This window comes from Antechinus flavipes, chromosome 2 (genome assembly GCF_016432865.1).
Source record: "Antechinus flavipes isolate AdamAnt ecotype Samford, QLD, Australia chromosome 2, AdamAnt_v2, whole genome shotgun sequence".
Classification (NCBI taxonomy): Eukaryota; Metazoa; Chordata; class Mammalia; order Dasyuromorphia; family Dasyuridae; genus Antechinus; species Antechinus flavipes.
The window spans coordinates 431,941,933-431,960,835 of NC_067399.1; the positions used below are offsets into that span (position 1 = coordinate 431,941,933).

Consider the following 18,903-nt stretch of genomic DNA (forward strand, 5'->3'; position numbering starts at 1 on the left):
AAAAATAGTGCTCTCCAATATCTGGCCTAAGTTGTTCCTGTCAGTACTGGGACCATCAAATTTTGCATTAGAAAACTGTTGGTGAAAATTCCATTATTCTCTGCATTACCCAATCAGATTCATATTGAACAATTGTGGGCTCAGCCATTAAAATCCATTCAAACTTTATTAAATCTCTAGTTTATGCAGGACTCAGTCTTTTGAGTTGGAAGAGATAGAAAAATGTATTCAAATTATGATCCCTGCTGTCATGCAGCTTAAGGTTCAGTTGGGTGCTAGAAAAACTTTAATATAGAATAATACTGTATAAAAGTTTTTTTTTAATTTTAGTAGAGTGTTTTCATTTGATTTTTAATATGAATTCCCTCAATACACAAATGCAGCTAATTTCTCTTCCAGATTTTAGCTAGATTCCTGGGGTACTGAGGAGGATTGGATGGCTTTCCTTTGGGCACAAAACTGGTATGCTTTAAAGAAAGTAATATAGCAAATGTCCTTTATGTATCAGGTCAGTACTGTCTCCAGAGGATACAAAGACATACTATTTATAGTTCTGCCCCAGGACCCTTCTTTCTTTGTAGCTTCTCTCTCAACTTGCTTTCTAGCTTGAACCTCAATTTTTTTTTCCTGTTCTTCCTTTCTTCTTAGTTTAATAGCTAGTTTCTCAGTTTCCCCCATTCCTGAAACTCTTCTTCAGTCTAGGAAGGTATTATCTAGACTTCAACATCATCATTTACACCCTCATCTTCTTAGACTACTACAGTTGCTTCCATTTCTTCAGCTCCCATTCATTTTTTTTTTTTCCATAAGTGCTAGGGATACTATACCTTTTTGTGATGAGCGCATTTAGTACCCAGAGTATTTTTAAGTCGGCCAGAGTCAGGATAAGGGAAAATCCTTGATCTTTATTCTTTATGGAAGTGAAGAGTAATGGCAACTCGAAGTGAGAGCAATCACTACACGAATCTGGCCAGCAGTGCCTCTGGCTCTCACACTCCACCCACCAAATTTTCTACACAGTCTCCTATACAACACATCAAACTTGCACAGAGAGTGGGCAGGGCCATTCTTTCTCCAAGCATATATTAATAGATTATGTTCAATTGCTAGTTAGCCTCAAGTGCTCGGACCTACCTCAATGCATCTGCTCAGCTTCAGCCCATTACATCTCCTGCTTTCTTTTGTTTTAGGACATGGGTAGTCATGCCATCCCTGACCTCTCAGGGAGGTGAGAGCCCACAAGGGGAAATGATCACAGCTTCCCAGACTTCTCAGGAAAGAAGGTGAAAACACCATAAAGGAGGTGATCCCATCCCCCCTGACTTCTCAGGAAGGGAGATGAAAGCACTAAAAAGTAGATGATCATGCCCTCCCTGACATCTCAGGAAGGGAGATGAAAAGCACCAAAGGGAAGTGGGGATTCCTTGTGGGTTTCTGGGCTGAAGAGTCTTATTAGAAACAGGTATGCACAAACCCATCAGGGCTTGCTAAGATTGTCTGCTTCCTCTCCCAATGAACAAAAGGTAAAGTTGAAGTGGCCCCAAATACTTAGGCAAAGTAGGCCTTCAGACAAAGAAACTCTAGCCCCAGGAAACAAAAGATTTAAAGAATTATAGCAACTAGAGAATCCTCCAGAGCTGGGCTGCAAATCAGAATAGCATCTGTATACTAATATCATATCTCATATCTTCCACTGATCACTTTCTGTGATTACAAAAATTTGCTAAAAGAGGAACAATCAGGGACATGATTTAAATAGTATCAAAACTGATCCTTCTGGTCTTTACCTGAGAGCACATACAGAATAAAGCATCCTTAATGCAGTTTTACTTCAGGTAACTATCCTATTTTTTTTTTAACAATTCCACCTTAAACTGGACTCAGAAATAATTAGGTGGCTTCTTATCCAAAAAGAACACCACTGGGAAATTGAGTCAGAAGGATCCTATTTTTAGCAGAGGCCAAGATCATCATCCTAATTCATCTCCAGGTACTAATATCCACCTGTAACTATTTCTTCTACATAGCTTGTGTTACATTTCTTTCAGATGGTGGATCACTGGCTTGATAATCAGACAGTTATACCTGAATTTAAAATTCCAAATAAATATCAGCTGCAGTCCCCAAGAGATTTTTTATCTCCAATAACAATTCTCATTAATCAAAACTTCAGATAAATATAACTGTCAAGGATCACAATAAGACATTCATAGCTTTTTTCATATCTAAGTAGATGGTTTTAAGTTCAACATTACGCAAATCATTTTACTTTAAAAATGCCCGATACATGTAAAAATTCTAAATTGCATATTGTCCATAGCAGAAACATGCTCAAAGGGACAAAAGCAAAAACTAGTATTCTCAGAGTCCTTTTAAATAATGTGTGCAACTTTAAGATGATTCTATACAATCAATTAAAACTCATACAGAATATAGAATATCTTAATTTCAATAAAAGAACTCTATTGGAATTAGCAATTTCTTCATTCTTGAAAAACATGTTAAGTCAACTTCCTCCAATCGAATCCTTATAAACTTTTTGGAAATAGCTCTATCAACTTATCAAATGAAGTCAAAACTTTGCTCTAGGTTTTTGTTATATTCCTTAAAGAAGGACATCATTATGCACTTAGATAAACATTGAATAATTTGCTGAAGATAGATGGACACCTTAGTAGAAATAAATTGCTTTCAGAAAACTTGCAGTTCCAACAAATCTCTTAGAGTAGCTATAGACTTGAAAAAATAAAAATAAAGCCTTCAGTTATTAACACCATGTAAATGTAGGCTGTTCCTTTAAACATTATTAGCAATTAATGTTTCAACCAGCAAGGTGGGGAAGGGGAGCTCCAAAGAGCTACAGTTTATTAAAAAGCAGCCACCCTTAGTAAGGGAGGGCAAAGTTAGGTTGTCACCTGACAATCTAACATGACAAGGGCCTCTTACCCTTCCCTTCACTTTACTAGGCAGCCCTTCCTCCACTCCATGCTTCCTGACCCCCACTTCTTATAGCTAATCATTTTAGGGTGCCAAGTCCCCCAGGATCCTGCCAGCCAAAGACATGCCCCAACCTCATGGGGTGTCTCCTTTCCCCTGTCAAATGGCAAGTTTCACTAGAAGTTTGCCTCTTTCTGTCCTAACTCTTTCTCTCCTATTTCCTACATGCCATTTTCCCTCTCTCTTTCTTCCTCCTTCTTTCCAACATGTTATCTCCCCCTGTAATTCATCCCATCTCTCTCTCCTTCCACAACACATTCTCTCCTTTTCTTTAACATGCTTCCAAATCACTAACCCTTCTAACTAGATGCTCCATTTAAACTATTAATTGCTTTTGCAAATCAATCTTTCTTGTCTTTAAATCATTTAAAAAAAACTTTAAACTTTAAGATTCACAATTAAATAACTTTGGGCCACATTTCATAAAAATTACACATATATCCAGCAGAACTGACAAAATTTTAAGTCATAACTCATAATTTTCAAATTACCCAATATACTTTTAGAAAGCAACATACCATCTAATTAGAGGGATACAAACATGACCTCCCCTAAGGTAAGCTAAGGCAAATTTATATTTTAACTTAAAATCAAATCAAATACAACTTTAAATTTTTGACAATATAAAATTGCTTTTACAATCACACCTCAGATAACAAATTTCACTGAACTAATTGAGCATAATTTCTTTCTTTCCCTCTGGCCTCATGTGTTCCTGTTACAGTTAAGGGAACAGAGAAGGGGAAGAAAGAGACTCTCTTTACTCTATGCACTATTCTACTCCAGGAGGCCCCAATTTAATTGAATTGTTTCAGAATCTTGAAATGACCAATTGCCAAAATTTCCAATCATTAGTCTTAATGGACATTCTTGCAGTTCCATCTTTGAGTTGGAATCTATAGAAAAGTCAGGATTTTCTCTTTTTAACAAATTCTAGCTCATAAAACAGATATGACAAAGACATTCTTTACAAAGACATAAACACAGATAAAAATTACATGGAAGAGAACCATTCTTTCTTGCACACAACAAATAGATCCCATCAAGTACACTTTTTTCCTCTTTCTTTCTTTCTTTCTTTCTTTCTTCTTTCTTTCTTTCTTTCTTTCTTTCTTTCTTTCTTTTTTGCTTCAAAAATTTGAGTAGGATTGTTGCCTCTCAGAGTATCCAATCTCACAGCCTACCCTCTTGTAATACACAGAGTCGATACCCTGGTGACTTGGCCAATCAAGCTCGGAAGTAGTCATCTAGCTTTCCGGCCAATGGCAGAGTCTTATTGTTCTGTGTCAATAACAGAACCTCCTTGCTTTCTTACCCCTTACTGGATCATTCAAGACTTGATAATCCCAGGGCTCATGCCATCTAAGGACAATCAAAGGACATTCGCAGACAGTGCCCCCTTGGTTATGCATTCCCAAGTTACCCGGCTTACTCTTACCCGGGGTTTTTTATTTTCAGAGGCTTGTGCTTTTCTTTGTATTTGAGTGTCTCTCATAGGCCCATTCTTCACAGAGAGGGAGTCTGAGAGTCTGATTTCAAGAATGGTGAGAGAAAATTTAACCTGAAGCCTGCCTTAAATCAGGATCTCAGCCATCTCTTTGGGAAGCCACAGATCCTGAACAAACTCCCATAAATTGTGTGGGATGGGTGCTATAGCCCCTTTCCCAAATTAACTAATTAGAGACATCTTCAGGTAAAAAAAGAAAGCATTTATTTAATCTCTGCAGGGAGAGGCCCAGAACACCCAGGAGGCATTCCAGCTCCCACCATGTGCTTGACCAGACCAGCAGGTAGTAAGTAGAACACCCAATTAAATAGGAAAAGACCCAAGCCTTTTCATTGGATAATGTCTGCTTTCTGTGGGTCCTGTAACTTCATGTAACTTTCTACATCCCAGGGTACAAGGCCTGATCTTCTGGCTCTAGGAATAGGGATCATGTGACTTAATCTCAACCTGAGAAAACTTCATCCAATCAGTCCCATTTAGGATCAAGAAACTCCCATCCCAAATTTTACTTTTTGTTTCTAATCCATGAACATATTTGAACATCACCCTCCTTACCACCTGACTGCTAGAAATTAAACCTTTTTCGTAACAAAGAAAAACTAAGCAAAAATACTGATACAGTTGTGTCTTTGGTTAGTTGTACAATATTTGCCATTTGGTCCCCAAATTAAAGTGGAGGGAGATAAGAATCTCTTTGTGATCATTGTAGGTTTTTTAGTTCTTCAGCTTTACTTTTTAAAAATGATCTTTTAATTTACTTTATTGTCATCACTGTTCTATTTTTGCTCCTTTTCCTCTGCCTCAGTTCATAAGGATATTCCCATGTTCATCTGCATTTCTTATCTGGCTCATTTATTACTATACAATAATACTGCTGTGCATAATTTTTGTCCATTCTCCAATTGATGAGCACTCACTTTGTTTATGGGTCTTTTCTAAGATTATTTGTTCCTATCTTTCAGTTCCTTGGAATATATGCTTAATATTAGAATTGGTGCTCAAATGGTTTGAAGTGTTTGCATAAACTTCAAATTATCAAGAAAATTGAGATCACTTCATAATATCATTGCAATCTCCCCGGGAGTGACTTTTATTTTTGGTTTATCTTTAGCAATCTTATAGGTATGAGGTGAGACTTTGGAGATATTTTAATTTGCATTTTCTTTTCTTTTTTTATGGCAATATTAGTTTGGAAGACAATGAGGATACCATAGACATAGTAAACTTGAGATATTTAGCAAAGCATTTATTAAAATGTCTTATGCTATTTTTGTGGATGGGATGTAGATATAAAGATTATACTATTATAGAGTTTGTTGGGAAAAGCTTGGCTTGAAAGGTTGGAGCAAAGGAATTCAGTCATTAATAGATTATTATAAACCCAGAAGGAGATTTCTGAAATGGTTACTTCCTTGGAGTTATCTTTAACCATGTTCAGCATTTTAATTAGTGCATTGGATAAAAGCTGAAATGATGATAATAAATTTACAAATGTTAACACTGGTGGGGAAGAAGTTAGCTATTAAATTGGATAATAGTGTCAAATCTTCTTCTTCAATCTCAACAAATTAGAGTAATGGATGAGTCTTTATTGGAATTGATGTAAATCCTACATATAGTTTCTAAAGATCAACTGTCCAACTAGAGGTTATGGGAAATGTAACTAAAGTGTTTATGCAAAAAATGTGGTAATTTCATTGAACAATAAGTTCAATATGAGGTATTATGTTGCACCCAAAAGAATTATCAGGATCCCAATTTACACTACTAGACATTAAAAATCCAGAAAAGGGGAAGAGATGTGATAATCCTATTGTCCCCTGCTATTATCAGATCATAGCTAGAATCCTGTGTTCAATTCTTAGTGTCATTCCTCAAGTGGAATTCCTTCTAGTCTGTTGTTGTTTTTCTTTTCTATTTATATCTCCAGTGCCTAACAGAGTGCCTGGCATAGATTACATACTTAATAAATATTTAGCATAATGGTGAATATGGGTTGTCTTCTAAGACAGCAATGGCACTGGGACTCTTTTGGTAGAGAGCATCCCAGGCTGATGCAAAAATAGTGTCTTGACATGTAGAAGTTTGCATGATGAATACTGACATATCTAAAATACTGATAAGGAAAAACAATAATGATAGCTCAAGGCAACTACATGCCATAAAGGCATTTCAGTGAGCTGAGAAAAAAAGTCATTTAGAATTACTCAAACTAGATTTGTCAACTTACAAATTGCTTTCCATGCAAATATTACTCACCACTATGGCATCGGCTTTCACTATGCTCCATAAACATGTCTGAAATTGCACACCCAGGACCTCATCTTTAAAGATATCTTGAAAAGAAGCCAAATCCTTGAATGTAGAGAGGAGAAAAATGACATTTGAAGAGGGAAGATAACTTGTAGAGCTCATATTGTAAATTTGTAGTTGAGTCAGAGATACATCTACTCTCCGAATTCTCAGAGTAGTGAATTTTCTGGTCCTGTCTGTCCAGAAACTAACCTACATAGGTTCTGGGCAACATGGACTGAATTTTTATGCTCTGCAACAAACATTATCTGCTATTTCCAGTTGATTACAAATTTCAATCTAATGCAATGCTGACAGGTACCTCCTACTTCTGGGCATGAAACCCATTGGCTTGTTTATGTCAATTAATAATTTCTTCAGGGGAATAAGAATTTGCCTTGCTAAAATGACTTCTTGCTGGTTTTTTCAATGTTAAGATTTTAGCCCTTCTATATATAAATCCTAAATTCTTCCATTTATAGGCCAGATGATCTTGGGAAAATCCCTCTTTTCCCTATGAAGTTCAGTTTCCAATATCATGCTCATCAGAGGAACAATATATTGATCATACTGAATCTCACAATATTATTGTATATTGAAAATTGTATTTTCACAAAAATGTGACAACATGCTATGATAGAAGGCTTGATTTTTCAGTTCAGAAGACCTGGTTCAAATCCTGTGTCAGACATTTCATAGTTGTATCATACTGAAAACATAGTTGAAAACAGTGGGCCTCAGTTTTCTCATCTGTAAAATGGGGTTAGAATATGTGATCTCTAAGGTTCCATCCAGTTCTAAACATTTGATTCTATTATTGTTTTCATGAATATTCATATATATTTTGTTTTTTCCTCAGATACATTACAAGAAATTTTTTAGCTTTCATTTTTACAATATTCTGAATAAAACAAAATCATGAAAGTAAACAGTATAAAGTAAGCACATTTTCTTTGATGACCCTGGCCAGAATATTCTTCCATTTTTGAAATATCAATAACCTCTCATATTAATGGAAAAGAAAAACACTCTGATAAAGTAAAACAAACAAGAATAGAATCATGGATCAAACATGGAAGTGACCTTTACAATTATATTCAAATGCTCTGGTCAGGGTGGGTGTCCCATATAATAAAGCACCAAAAAGTACTTCTTTGATTTTTCATAATTATCTCCATTCATCACTGCTTCATAAGGTAGTTTATTTTTATTGTATGTTGATTATATATATTTTTGGGAGGTTCTTGAATATAGTAGAAATTTCTGCTTAGAAATGTTTACCCATTGATTCCAGTTCTGTCTTTTGGAGACATTATAAAAGGCTGAATTTTTTTTCATGATAGCTTTACAAACACTTTGATGAGATTATCATGACCCTCAAAGTTCTATTTTCCAAGATAAATTTTTGTGAGATTCTTCACCCAACTTTCACATGACATAATCTCCAGTTTCTTTATATTGCTCTCCTTTGGATATTCCTCACTTTAGCAAAGACTCTCCTAAAATTAAATATAACACTTCAGATGTGTTCTGATGAAGTCAGAGGAAAGCAGAGCTTTTAACCCCTTATTCTCAATTCTAAATTTCTATTAAGCGTATTGGAGATAAAGTCTTGTGATTAGGTTATAGTCTACATTTGCTTTGATGTTAGTCCTAGTCACCCAAAATTAAATATTTTGATCAATTAGGTAGTATTTTGGCTCTGAAGAGGGAAGAAGATGTCAATGGAACCTAAGAATAAAAGTACTCCATTTTCCTTGAACAGCCTCTCCAAATAAGACATTTCTCACTGCTCCCTGGAACTATGGATTCAGTTTGCAAATGATAGTTGTACAATAAACCACTGAAAAACATATAGGAATTAAGTAATGACTCTCATGGCCACACTGCCTATTGATCAGTGATTTGTTATCCTATAATACCTTTCTTTCCTTAAATTTTGAAGTTCCCATCTATTTGAGATCCATTTGTAGCTCCTTTGGAATTGAATAAAATTTTAATAGAGTTCAGAAATAGGTTCATTATTTGTAAGTAGTTGCTTCATTAAATTCTCTGCATTGACCTTGTGCTAGAACAAAGTATTCTGTACAAATTGTTATAGTGTTCAGTTTCATGTATTTAATGTGCCATATCCACAGATTAATAAAAAAAATTCATGATCTGAGAGATAATGTTTTCCATTTTAGCATCAATATGAAGAGAGCCTGGGAGGGGAGATAGAAGGGGAAGTTGCATAGAAGCATAGAAGCATTCTGAAAAGAAAACATGGCCTTCTCCCTGTTGTCAACCAAGATTCTATTGGGCCTCTTCATCTTGGAATTGTCTGGTTTCTCAGGTGAGCATGTTCTTAGCCACAGATGAAAAGCCTCTGATTTGCTAGAATCTATTGGAAGAAAATGATGCACTCTATTGCCTGAGCATCCATTAAGAAAAAAAAAATTGCTATGATGCTCATTATAATGTATATTTTCTTATCAAACCTCATACTAAGTTATTGTGCTATCAGCAACTAAATTTCATCTACCTTTATTAAGCATCTCCTCTAGAAAGGTGCTTTGAACTGAGGGAGATAGGAATTTATGCAAATTTTGCCCTCATGGAGCTTATGGTTTAGTGAAGAGCTAGATAACCTCATGGAGATAGATATGGTTTAGTGAAGCTAATGTAGAATAATACATAATAAATGCATTTTTTTTAGTTCAATAGAGTGATTTCACAGCTGGATTATGTAATGAATAAAGCTCTGGGCCTATATTCAGAAAGAACTAAGATCTATACCCCAGAAGGGTAACCCTTGCCATGTCACTTAACCTCTGTGGCATTGGCTTCCTAATCTATAAAATGGGGATGATGATGATAATAGCATGTAATTCCCAGAGATGTTGTGAGAATCAAATGTGAGTCTGTTAAGCTCTTAGTACAGTGCCTGACATATTTTGACCACTATTATTTATTTTCATTTCATTGACTTTCTGTACATAAACTCCCTTTATTCAAACACATGTGCAAATCATTTCTATCTCATAGTCTTAGAGAGATGGCTAAGGCATTGAAATGCATTAGATGATTTGCCTTTGGACACACAATCATAATTTCTATATGTCAGGGCTATGCTAGGTCATACAATGACAAATATGAAACTCTTATGTTGTACTGGGGGAAGGGGAATGGGCATGCATGTTAACCTTGAAAAAGTCATCTGTTGATTTTCCTGATTAAAGTGAGGCCATTTTGCAAAGATAGTTACAGAATTTTGGAGCATTAGGAGATGCTTTGTACAGGCGGCGATTATTGAATTGAGCTTTTGAAGGAAATGAAATATTATTCCAAGAGATGGAAAAAGTGAAGTCTTTTTGACTTCAACATAGAACTCTTATTCACTAAATACAAAAATATATTTGAAAAATGCAAAAAAAAAAGTTTACTAACAGGTCAGTAAGGAAATATAATGATCTATGGGAGAATTAGCAAAGCCAGGATGGATATCTTGACAATTTAAATTGGACTTTCAATGACAGGTAGAAATATAATAGGCTAAAAGTAAGGAATACAATCATGTGGAATGCCACAAAAGAAGGCACAGAAATGTGAGCATGAATCATGTTTTGGAGAAACAGAATACAGAATAGTTTGACTGAAAAGTAAAGCACGTGTTGGGAGCAATGTAAGACAAAGATGGAAAAAAAATTGAATGATGTTATATTGTGACAGACTTTGAAAAGCAGTCAAAGAATATGCATTTTCTTTAGTAGAAAAGAGGTCAGTATTACAGTTTGAGAGGCATGGATTGACCAACTCCAAGGAGAATAATAGTCCTTGCAGGGATGTGAAAAATTAATTATAAAGAGGAATGTCTGAGGCAGAAACATTTGTTAGACAACTCTTGAAGTGGTTCAGATAAGCAACTGCATTAGGGTAGAGGCAGTAGAAATAAAATGGAGGGAACAATTGGTAAAGGCATTGCAGAAATGAAACAACAGGATTTGGTAATATCATGGGCAGTAAAGGAGAAGAAAGGATTCAGAGTGTGCTAAGATTATTACCAAAGCAGACTGAATGAATGCTAATGCTATTGTATGGAAATAATGAAATCAGAAGGTAGGAGATGGGGAGGGAGAATTTAATAATTCTCATTTTAATTTATTAATGTTCCAAAGTAAAAGTACTTTGTGGAGAGAAAAGTATAGATGAGTTCATAAAGATTTGCCTGAAAAGGAGGAAACTGTTGAATAGTCAAGATTTTTACCTAATGAAAGTCTTGCAAAATTCTGCCTGGTGATTGCACCATTCTCTAGTTCTTTGCTCTGAGTACATCCTATAATCCTTGCTATAAAATATGGACTCTTCCTGTAATCAGGCCCCCAAATCCCATATAGGTGGAAGCACTCTTGAACAATTATTATTCAGGAAGACATTGTCTTATCCTACTAACCTTTGACATGACTTCTTGTGAAAAACTAAATTCTTTTACTGCTCTTGTCTGTTTATTGCAGAGGTTTTCAGTGCACTACAGTCTTCAGGAAAGGGGTTCCAAAAGGTAAGGAATCTACAGATTAGGTTTTGGTCAGATTTCCATTGTGATCATATGTTCTAGATCTGGAAAGGAGCACCTAGTTCAACTTCCTCATTTTAGAGATGAAGAAACCAATTCCCATAGTCATTAAATGGCTTACCCATAGTTGCACAACAGTAAATGGCAGAACTAGGCATATGAACCTTGATCTTCTGACCAATTCAAGTGCTTCTTCTATGACATCCCCCTTCTGCTTCAGTGTCATATAATCTTTTTTGAACTAGATCTGAAGAGAGAAGTCAATGCTACTTTATTTGTATAATAGCAAACTTTGTTTTGTAGTTGTTGGAGTTCATTATTTTGTGAACTTCTTGAAAGCAATATGGTTTAAGAATAACATTCTGATTTATGAAATCAGAAGATCTCTTTCCTAGTCCCAAGTCTGCTGATGTCTTGTATGACCTCAGGAAACTCCCATCCCTCAATCTGGGACTTTATTTTTATTTCCATTTATAATACAAGAAAGTTAGACTAAACAATCTTTAAGATCTTCTTCAACTCTAAATTCTTTATCATATTTTCAAAGTCTCTTACTACTCCAACATTTTGTAGTCTGTTAGGTGGATACTATGGGAATTGAGTGGGGGTAATTTTTGATTTCAAGAATTTTAACTGGTATCATATGAAAGGGATGAGAGACAAAAGGAGCAGAAATCTTCAATTTGAATCCAGAAGACCACTGTTCAGGGAAGTTGAAGAAGGGTTTCTTACTGACATATTAACAGAACTAGATGCCCTTAGAGTTTCCTTTGAGTTCTGAGATTTCATTATTCTATGATTACTTTTAGGATAGCAAGGTGGCACAGTGGATAGAGCACCAATCCTGGGGTCAGGAAGACCTGAATTCAGATATGGCCTCAGACACTACTGTGTGAAGTTGAGCAAGTCACTTAACCTTATTTGCCTCATTTTCCCTATCTGTAAAATATGTTGAAGTGAAAATATATTCTCCAATATCTTTGTAAAGAAAACCAGAAATGGGGTTACACAGAATCAGACATAACTGAAATGACTGAATAGCAAAGATTAGTCTTATGTTGTGAAACTCTGGGGTACACACTAAAATCAGAGATTGTAGGTGTATAGGTGTGCAGATCTAAGTTTGATATAAGAGGAAACAGTCTAATAATTGAGACTTTCCTTAAGTGAAATGAGTGTAGATAATCCAATGGAGGATTGACGACTATTTTTCAGGCATTCTCTTGTGGGTTACATTGTTCAAGTATAGGTTGGACTAGAAATCCTCTGAAATTGCATAGAATGGAAGGATTTTGTATTTTAGGAAAAAGGGCCTGAACTTTAATCTATTAAAGCCTGAGACCTCGATAAGTTTAGCATTTCTGTACCTGTAGGTTGTATTGAAGTCAAGGGCACTAATTATCATTAATACTATTGAATTGATGAATTTGAACCTGTAGCCATTGGACTTGCTTTTTGATTTATTTTCTAATGCTTAATTATTTTTCTAGCCGATTTGTCAAAAATTCTTGAGAGAATTTGAAAAGCAAAGTAAGGAAGAAAGGAAATGTTCACCAAATGTTGACCCAATATGTGCATCTAATCGTCAGACTTACAGAAACCCGTGCGAATTCTGTTTAGCATACAAGTAAGGACAAATTTCATTTTTTTCCTTAATTTTTTAAAAAATAACTCAATGGATCATTGATGGGTATGATACATGGATTTTACTGATTTTCTGACTTGTAAAATAGCATCCACTTTGCAAAAAAGATCAAATAACTCAATTATGACAAATGCCCAGCCCTGTTACTGTATTTCTGACCACTTAACAAGCAATTCAATTCAAGAAATATTTTTCAAGTGCATATTATGTGTTTGTCACCATTAGATGTTATATATAGCACTTGAATCTTATTCTTCCTGACTAGGAGGCTGGTTTTCTCTGCACTACTCATTAATGCTAAATAATTGAGGTTTTTACATTTTTGGCTTCAGCAGCTTGGAGTCATTGAATGTGAACATAATTTGCCAAATTCTTTCCTATTTATTCTCCTCCTCCTATTCAATTATTCATTCAATTCATTGTCCAACTATGTGATCTTTTATATATTTGTACTGATACACTGACTCAATGTGTTGTTGATCAATCTATTTTTCTCAGACTGGACAAAAGACAATTTTTATCATCTTGTTTTTTATTTCATGTAACTAACTAGGATTAAACTGAAAAAGAAAACCCTCACTATATACACAAAAATACTTTATCTATTTGGACACCTTCCAAGATGAAAATCTTCAATGAGCATATATCTCACTGTATTTTCCCTTGCTTGATTATAATCAGAATTGTCTAATCCATTTATCTCTGTGGCTTCATTTTCCTCAAATCTTATATGATATGCATACAGCATTCATTGGTGAATAAAAGCCTTTAAATTTGCATTTTATTTTATTACCTTTTTATTATTAACAAACACATTGGTCTCTTTGCCTTCAAATTAATTTTCTGATTATGGAGATGTCACTGCTTACTGATTTTTTTTCTTAGCAAATGTCTTCTTCCCATATCATATTTTCATCAAGGATGACCTCAATATATGTACAGACTATCTTCACAAATATTTTGAGATGATATAGTTAATCTTGATGAATCAAAATGATGAAGTATTCATATGGAATAGCAGTTATCCACTCTCTAAAGACTGGAATCATGCATACCAAATTAGAATAAAAGATAAAAAGAAAGATGCCATGTCAGAACTGTAGTTAAAATTTCAACAATATGAATTATTAATATTAATTAATTATTATGATTATAATTGTGTAATTAATATTAAATAATATAAACTATTAAACCAAGGTTTTGATAATGAAAAATGGAAAATACAAAAAAGGAGAGATATTGACATTGATTTTTATGAATTCTTTCCAAAGCTTAATGTGGTACAATAACTTTCCATTTGTTCTCTCATCTCTTTACTAACTATAACATTGTCCACATAATCTATCTGAGTGATTTTCTTAACAGCATGAAATCATTATTCCCTTTCACAATAAATTCCAGAGATTCATTTTGGAGATACATATTATTTAATCTTTATTTTACCTTTTTGGATGTCAATTTTAGTGCATTTTTATAATATATGCAGTAGTACCATGTAATAGCATATGATTTATAAATTAGTCAACTTAAAGAGATACATATTGGGGACATATGTTCAAAGTTGTTTTTACTGGTAGAGTGCTTTATAAAAAATTAAGACCACCCTCTTAAAATAACTATCTCTAAAACTTGTATTCATCTTTCAAATTTATTTTCTTTCTCTTCAGAGGTAGGTTTTCTCCTCCAGATTTACAAATTATTGAAATTATTCCTATAGTTAGAATATAGAACATTAGAATGTGAACTATTAGCTTTTGAAGAAGCCTTTCTATGTCAGTCATTCATAGTATCATTGGTAAATTATGAAGCCTTAGTTTACTTAGAGTAATATAAATAATTATTTCTGAAGTCATGGTTATCTTTCTCCACCTAATCTTCCTTAAGTAGACCATAATTAAATCTTGATAATGCTTCATAAGTCTCTTCAAATGATTCTTTTATATTCATTTTTGTTCAAATCTAATTTTTAGTCAATTATTTTCTTTAGTTAGCTTTTTTTATCTTCTTTTGCATTTGGCCAACTGAACTTTTAAAAGAAGCATTTTGTTCATTAGATTTTTTTTTTCATTTCACAAATTCTGTTTTTCAAGGAGTTGTTTTATTTTTTCATTTTGTCAATTTATTTTGTAAGGAGTTACGTGCTTTTTTCCATTTTGTCAGATCTATTTTATAAGGAGTTATATGATTTTTTTTATTTTACAAAATTTATTTTAAAGGAGTTTTCTTCAGATAATTTGTTTTTTTTTTCTTTTCAAAATTCTCTTGCAAAGTTCTCATTTCCTTTCCTCATTGTTCTCCTAACTCTCTTTTAAGATCCCTTTTGAATTCTTTAAAGAGAGTTATGTGAGATAGGAACCAACTCATAACCATAAGGGGAACTTGTTTAGGGCTTCATCTGGAGATGATTTGTCTTTAGCATCCTCAGGGTTTGAGGTTTTTTGTTTTTTTTTTTTTTTTTTAGGTGAAAGGTTTTTAAAGGCACTATTTTTAGGGCAAACAGGAGATTGTCCCAAGCTTCCTCTACAGGCACCTGCAACTTTAGGTTGATCTGGTCCAATACTGACTGACTTTTGGTACTGGGTGGGTGTGACCTGATCTTGCATTATTTGGGGGTTCAGAGGCTCATTATTTGCCTTTTGTATTTGTGTTGGATATCTTACAGATAGTCTGCTGATTCACTGGCTTATAACCAGGGTAGAGTAGCCAATGCTGCTATATTTTGGCTAAGAGCCTCCAGGTAGATTCCCCAGCCTTGCAGATGCCACACCACTCTAACTTCCTGTGCCTGCACTTGGCCACCTCTCCTCCCCTGCCTAATTGAAACAGCCTTTTCTGAAATTCTTTCAAAATATTTTCTGCTGGAAATTTGTTATAATCCAAATATTTATGGGTTCTGTTACTCCAAATAGTAAGGCTTGATTTATTGTTGATCTGAAAGACACCAGGAGGAGCTCAAATAAAGCTTTTGTACTCTTTGCCATCTTGACTACATTCCTCATATTCATTTTTGACTCAACACACAGCCTGAACCTTAATCCCTCTACCATAGAAGATTGTAATTATTTGCTAATTTATCTGACACAAGCATCTTCTACTTGAAAAAAAGTTCTAGAATAGTATCAGTCCTTTCTCTAAGGTGTCCCTTTCTTGTCCATGCTCTCAAAGCCATAAAATGTAAATGTTGAAAGCCATTTAGTCCAACCCACTCATTTTACAGCCGAAGAAACTAAGGCCTTGAGAGGATACAAATGATTTCCTTAATTTCACATAGTAATACATCGGAGTAAATATTTCCATGCTGGTTTTCTGATTCTGAATTCAGGATTCTTTTTTTCCCCTCTTTTCTCTGTTGTCCATCAATGATGAGCGGCAGACATTTTCTTGTATCTTACAAGACTCATCTGTATTTCTTATTTTTGCGTTTGTATTTCTTATTTCTCATAGGTAAGAAAGGTACCTAAATTTTAAGCACCTTGAAGACAGAATGCATAAACAAACGTATCTTATTGCAATTCCATGTAAGGGCTTCATGTGTCATGATATCTGAAATATTGAAATATAACCATAATATCTTAGAGCTAGAAAGAACTTCAGGAGATCAATCCTATTTGAGTAGGAATCTTTGCTCTGACAAATATTTGCAGCCCTCCAAACTCTGCTTGACCCTTTCTATTGATGAAGAATTCACTATTTTATAAGGCAGACATTTGCCTTGCTGGATAGTTCCATTGGACAAGAATTTCCTTTTCTTTTTTTTTTCTCTTTTTCCTCTTCACTCCCTCTCTCCTTCCCTCCAAAATCTAAGGGTTTTAAATGATACACTTAAGATTGAATTAAGATTTTTAGAAAATACTGTATTTAGTTGAAAATGGTTTCCTAGTAATTTTCTACCTTGATCCTAATTCTGCTTTATGAAATCATGAATAATAAATTTAATTTTTCTTCAATGTGTTTGTTTTTCCAATAATTGAAAATAACCTTTAATGTGTCTTTCAGTTGCATTTTCTTCAGACCTTAACATGATTAGTTTTTTCAACCATTACTCATATGACATGATTTATATTCTTTCAGGGAATATTCCAGTTTATAGAAACAACTCTCTGACCTGATCATGGTACTTCAGGTGGAATGTGACTAAAGTAGAGGACAGTGTGACTCTCTGGGGAATACATTAGATTTCATATAGTAATACATCAGAGTAAAGAAATTGCTTCTAGCTCTAGCTCCATTTTTTAATGTTCTCATGATTCTTTTTCTTCTTTCATTTTGGACACTAAGTTTGTTGATGACATTAGCATTGTTTGGGTTCAGAGATGATTAAAACCATAGATTATAACACTAGTTTTATCTTTTTTGTTGTTCCTTAGGTATTTACAAGCAACAATTTACTTTATGCATTATGGTGACTGCTGACTATAGGGGCTTTCAAAAGATGTCTGTCCTCAACCTTTTCCTGTTGCATATTCCTCAAAACAATTACTTCTTCTCCACTTTTGCCCAGGAAGCTCTTTGTGATTATAGCTTAATTTGTTCATTGAAAAATTGTACCCAGATATTCCTAGAAGAATGACCATCAAAGCTCTTCCTAGATTCATTCTATTGGTTATGAGAAAGTTTCCATAATAAAATATATTTCTCTTAATGACTCTGCTTATTTAATCACTGAGAAACATGGGATCTACCTGAATTTGTGTCTCTGTCAAGACTAATTCATAAATGCTGAACTATCAAAAGGAGGTCTACTTTCTTTATAGCTGCTATACTCTATATTCCAGGCTACATGTTCTAGTCTGCATAAAAAATGTCTGTCTTAACTTTCATGAAGATGTTCTTGGGCTCCTCATGTTTAGACAGAAACATAATGAGTGTGTATATGTACGTATGTAGTATGTGTGTGTGTGTGTGTGTGTGTGTGTGTGTGTATGCGACAGGGTTTTTGCCTAGGGTACTGAAGGGAGTACTCATAGGGCTTGAAGTCCTTTTGCAGGTAGAAACAATACAGCTTAGCAGCTATTTAATTCCCAAGAATAAATAATTAAAATGAGATTCTCTCCATACAAGTTTCTGTTTCCCTAAAATAAGACAGTGTTCTATTTTTTTTTACCCAAAATTGTTACTTTTCCAAGGCTTAGGAACAAAGATTCCAATTTTCATACATTAGATTGATGACCTGTTATCAGCACTTATGTCTATTTCCTACTCATTTCCATATGTGCTTATTAAATCCAAAAGTATGCATGATAAAGTACAAAGAAGAAATTGAGGACCAGAAACATTAAGTAACTTTCCAGGAGGTACACTGGTGGAAATCAGAGTCAAAACACTGAAGCGGTAGAGAAGAGCATTATGGACAGTAGGCAGTGACAATCTACCCAGAAGTGAATAAATATTTGTTTGGGAGGAACTACATTATAACATGGAAGAGTACATGAAAGGAGAAAAAAATAGGATGATAATGAAGAGTGCATGATATGCAGAGATCAAGACATGGGCTTGCAGAAAAAGGAAAGTGATCCCTAAGGTCTCAGGAAAAGAAGAATCTATAAGAGAGTGAATGAAAAGAAGGGGTGGGGGAAAATGAAGAGAAAAAGAAAAAAGGTCTCACTCTCTTGCTAAGATGGGGTTCCATAAAAGAATATTCCTGTGAAAAGAAGTGGACAAAAAGGGAGATGAGGACCTTATTGAGTATTGTAAAGGCTAAGAAGCCTCTAGGAACAAGGAATGCAGTTCAAGGCATGTGGGAGGACCTGAGGGATGAGAGGTACTGAGGAGCAGGTGAGTTCTACGTGGAGGTGAGGCAAAGCCCCAAGAGGCAGTGCTTGACCTCAGGTACCCATGTCTGTCTCATTAGTGCTCTCAATGCATAGTACTCCTCCCTCCTTCTTCTTGGGCCAATCCCATTATGATCTG

General features: G+C 34.6%; 1 protein-coding gene across 7 annotated transcripts in view; it reads left to right on the plus strand.

Moving 5' to 3' along the window:
• Positions 1–17,635, plus strand: part of LOC127550240 (serine protease inhibitor Kazal-type 9-like) — a 52,117-nt gene extending 34,482 nt beyond the window's left edge. For all 7 annotated transcript variants that reach the window (XR_007950804.1, XR_007950803.1, XR_007950805.1 and 4 more), the window contains 4 exons: positions 8,983–9,131; positions 11,290–11,333; positions 12,839–12,975; positions 17,361–17,635. Coding sequence is in view for 4 of the 7 variants with exons in the window: in XM_051978963.1 (XP_051834923.1) it covers positions 9,062–9,131; positions 11,290–11,333; positions 12,839–12,975; positions 17,361–17,406 (297 nt within the window). In the remaining 3 variants the exon portion in view is untranslated. The remainder of the gene's footprint in view (positions 1–8,982; positions 9,132–11,289; positions 11,334–12,838; positions 12,976–17,360) is intronic.
• The last annotated feature ends 1,268 nt before the right edge of the window (positions 17,636–18,903 follow it).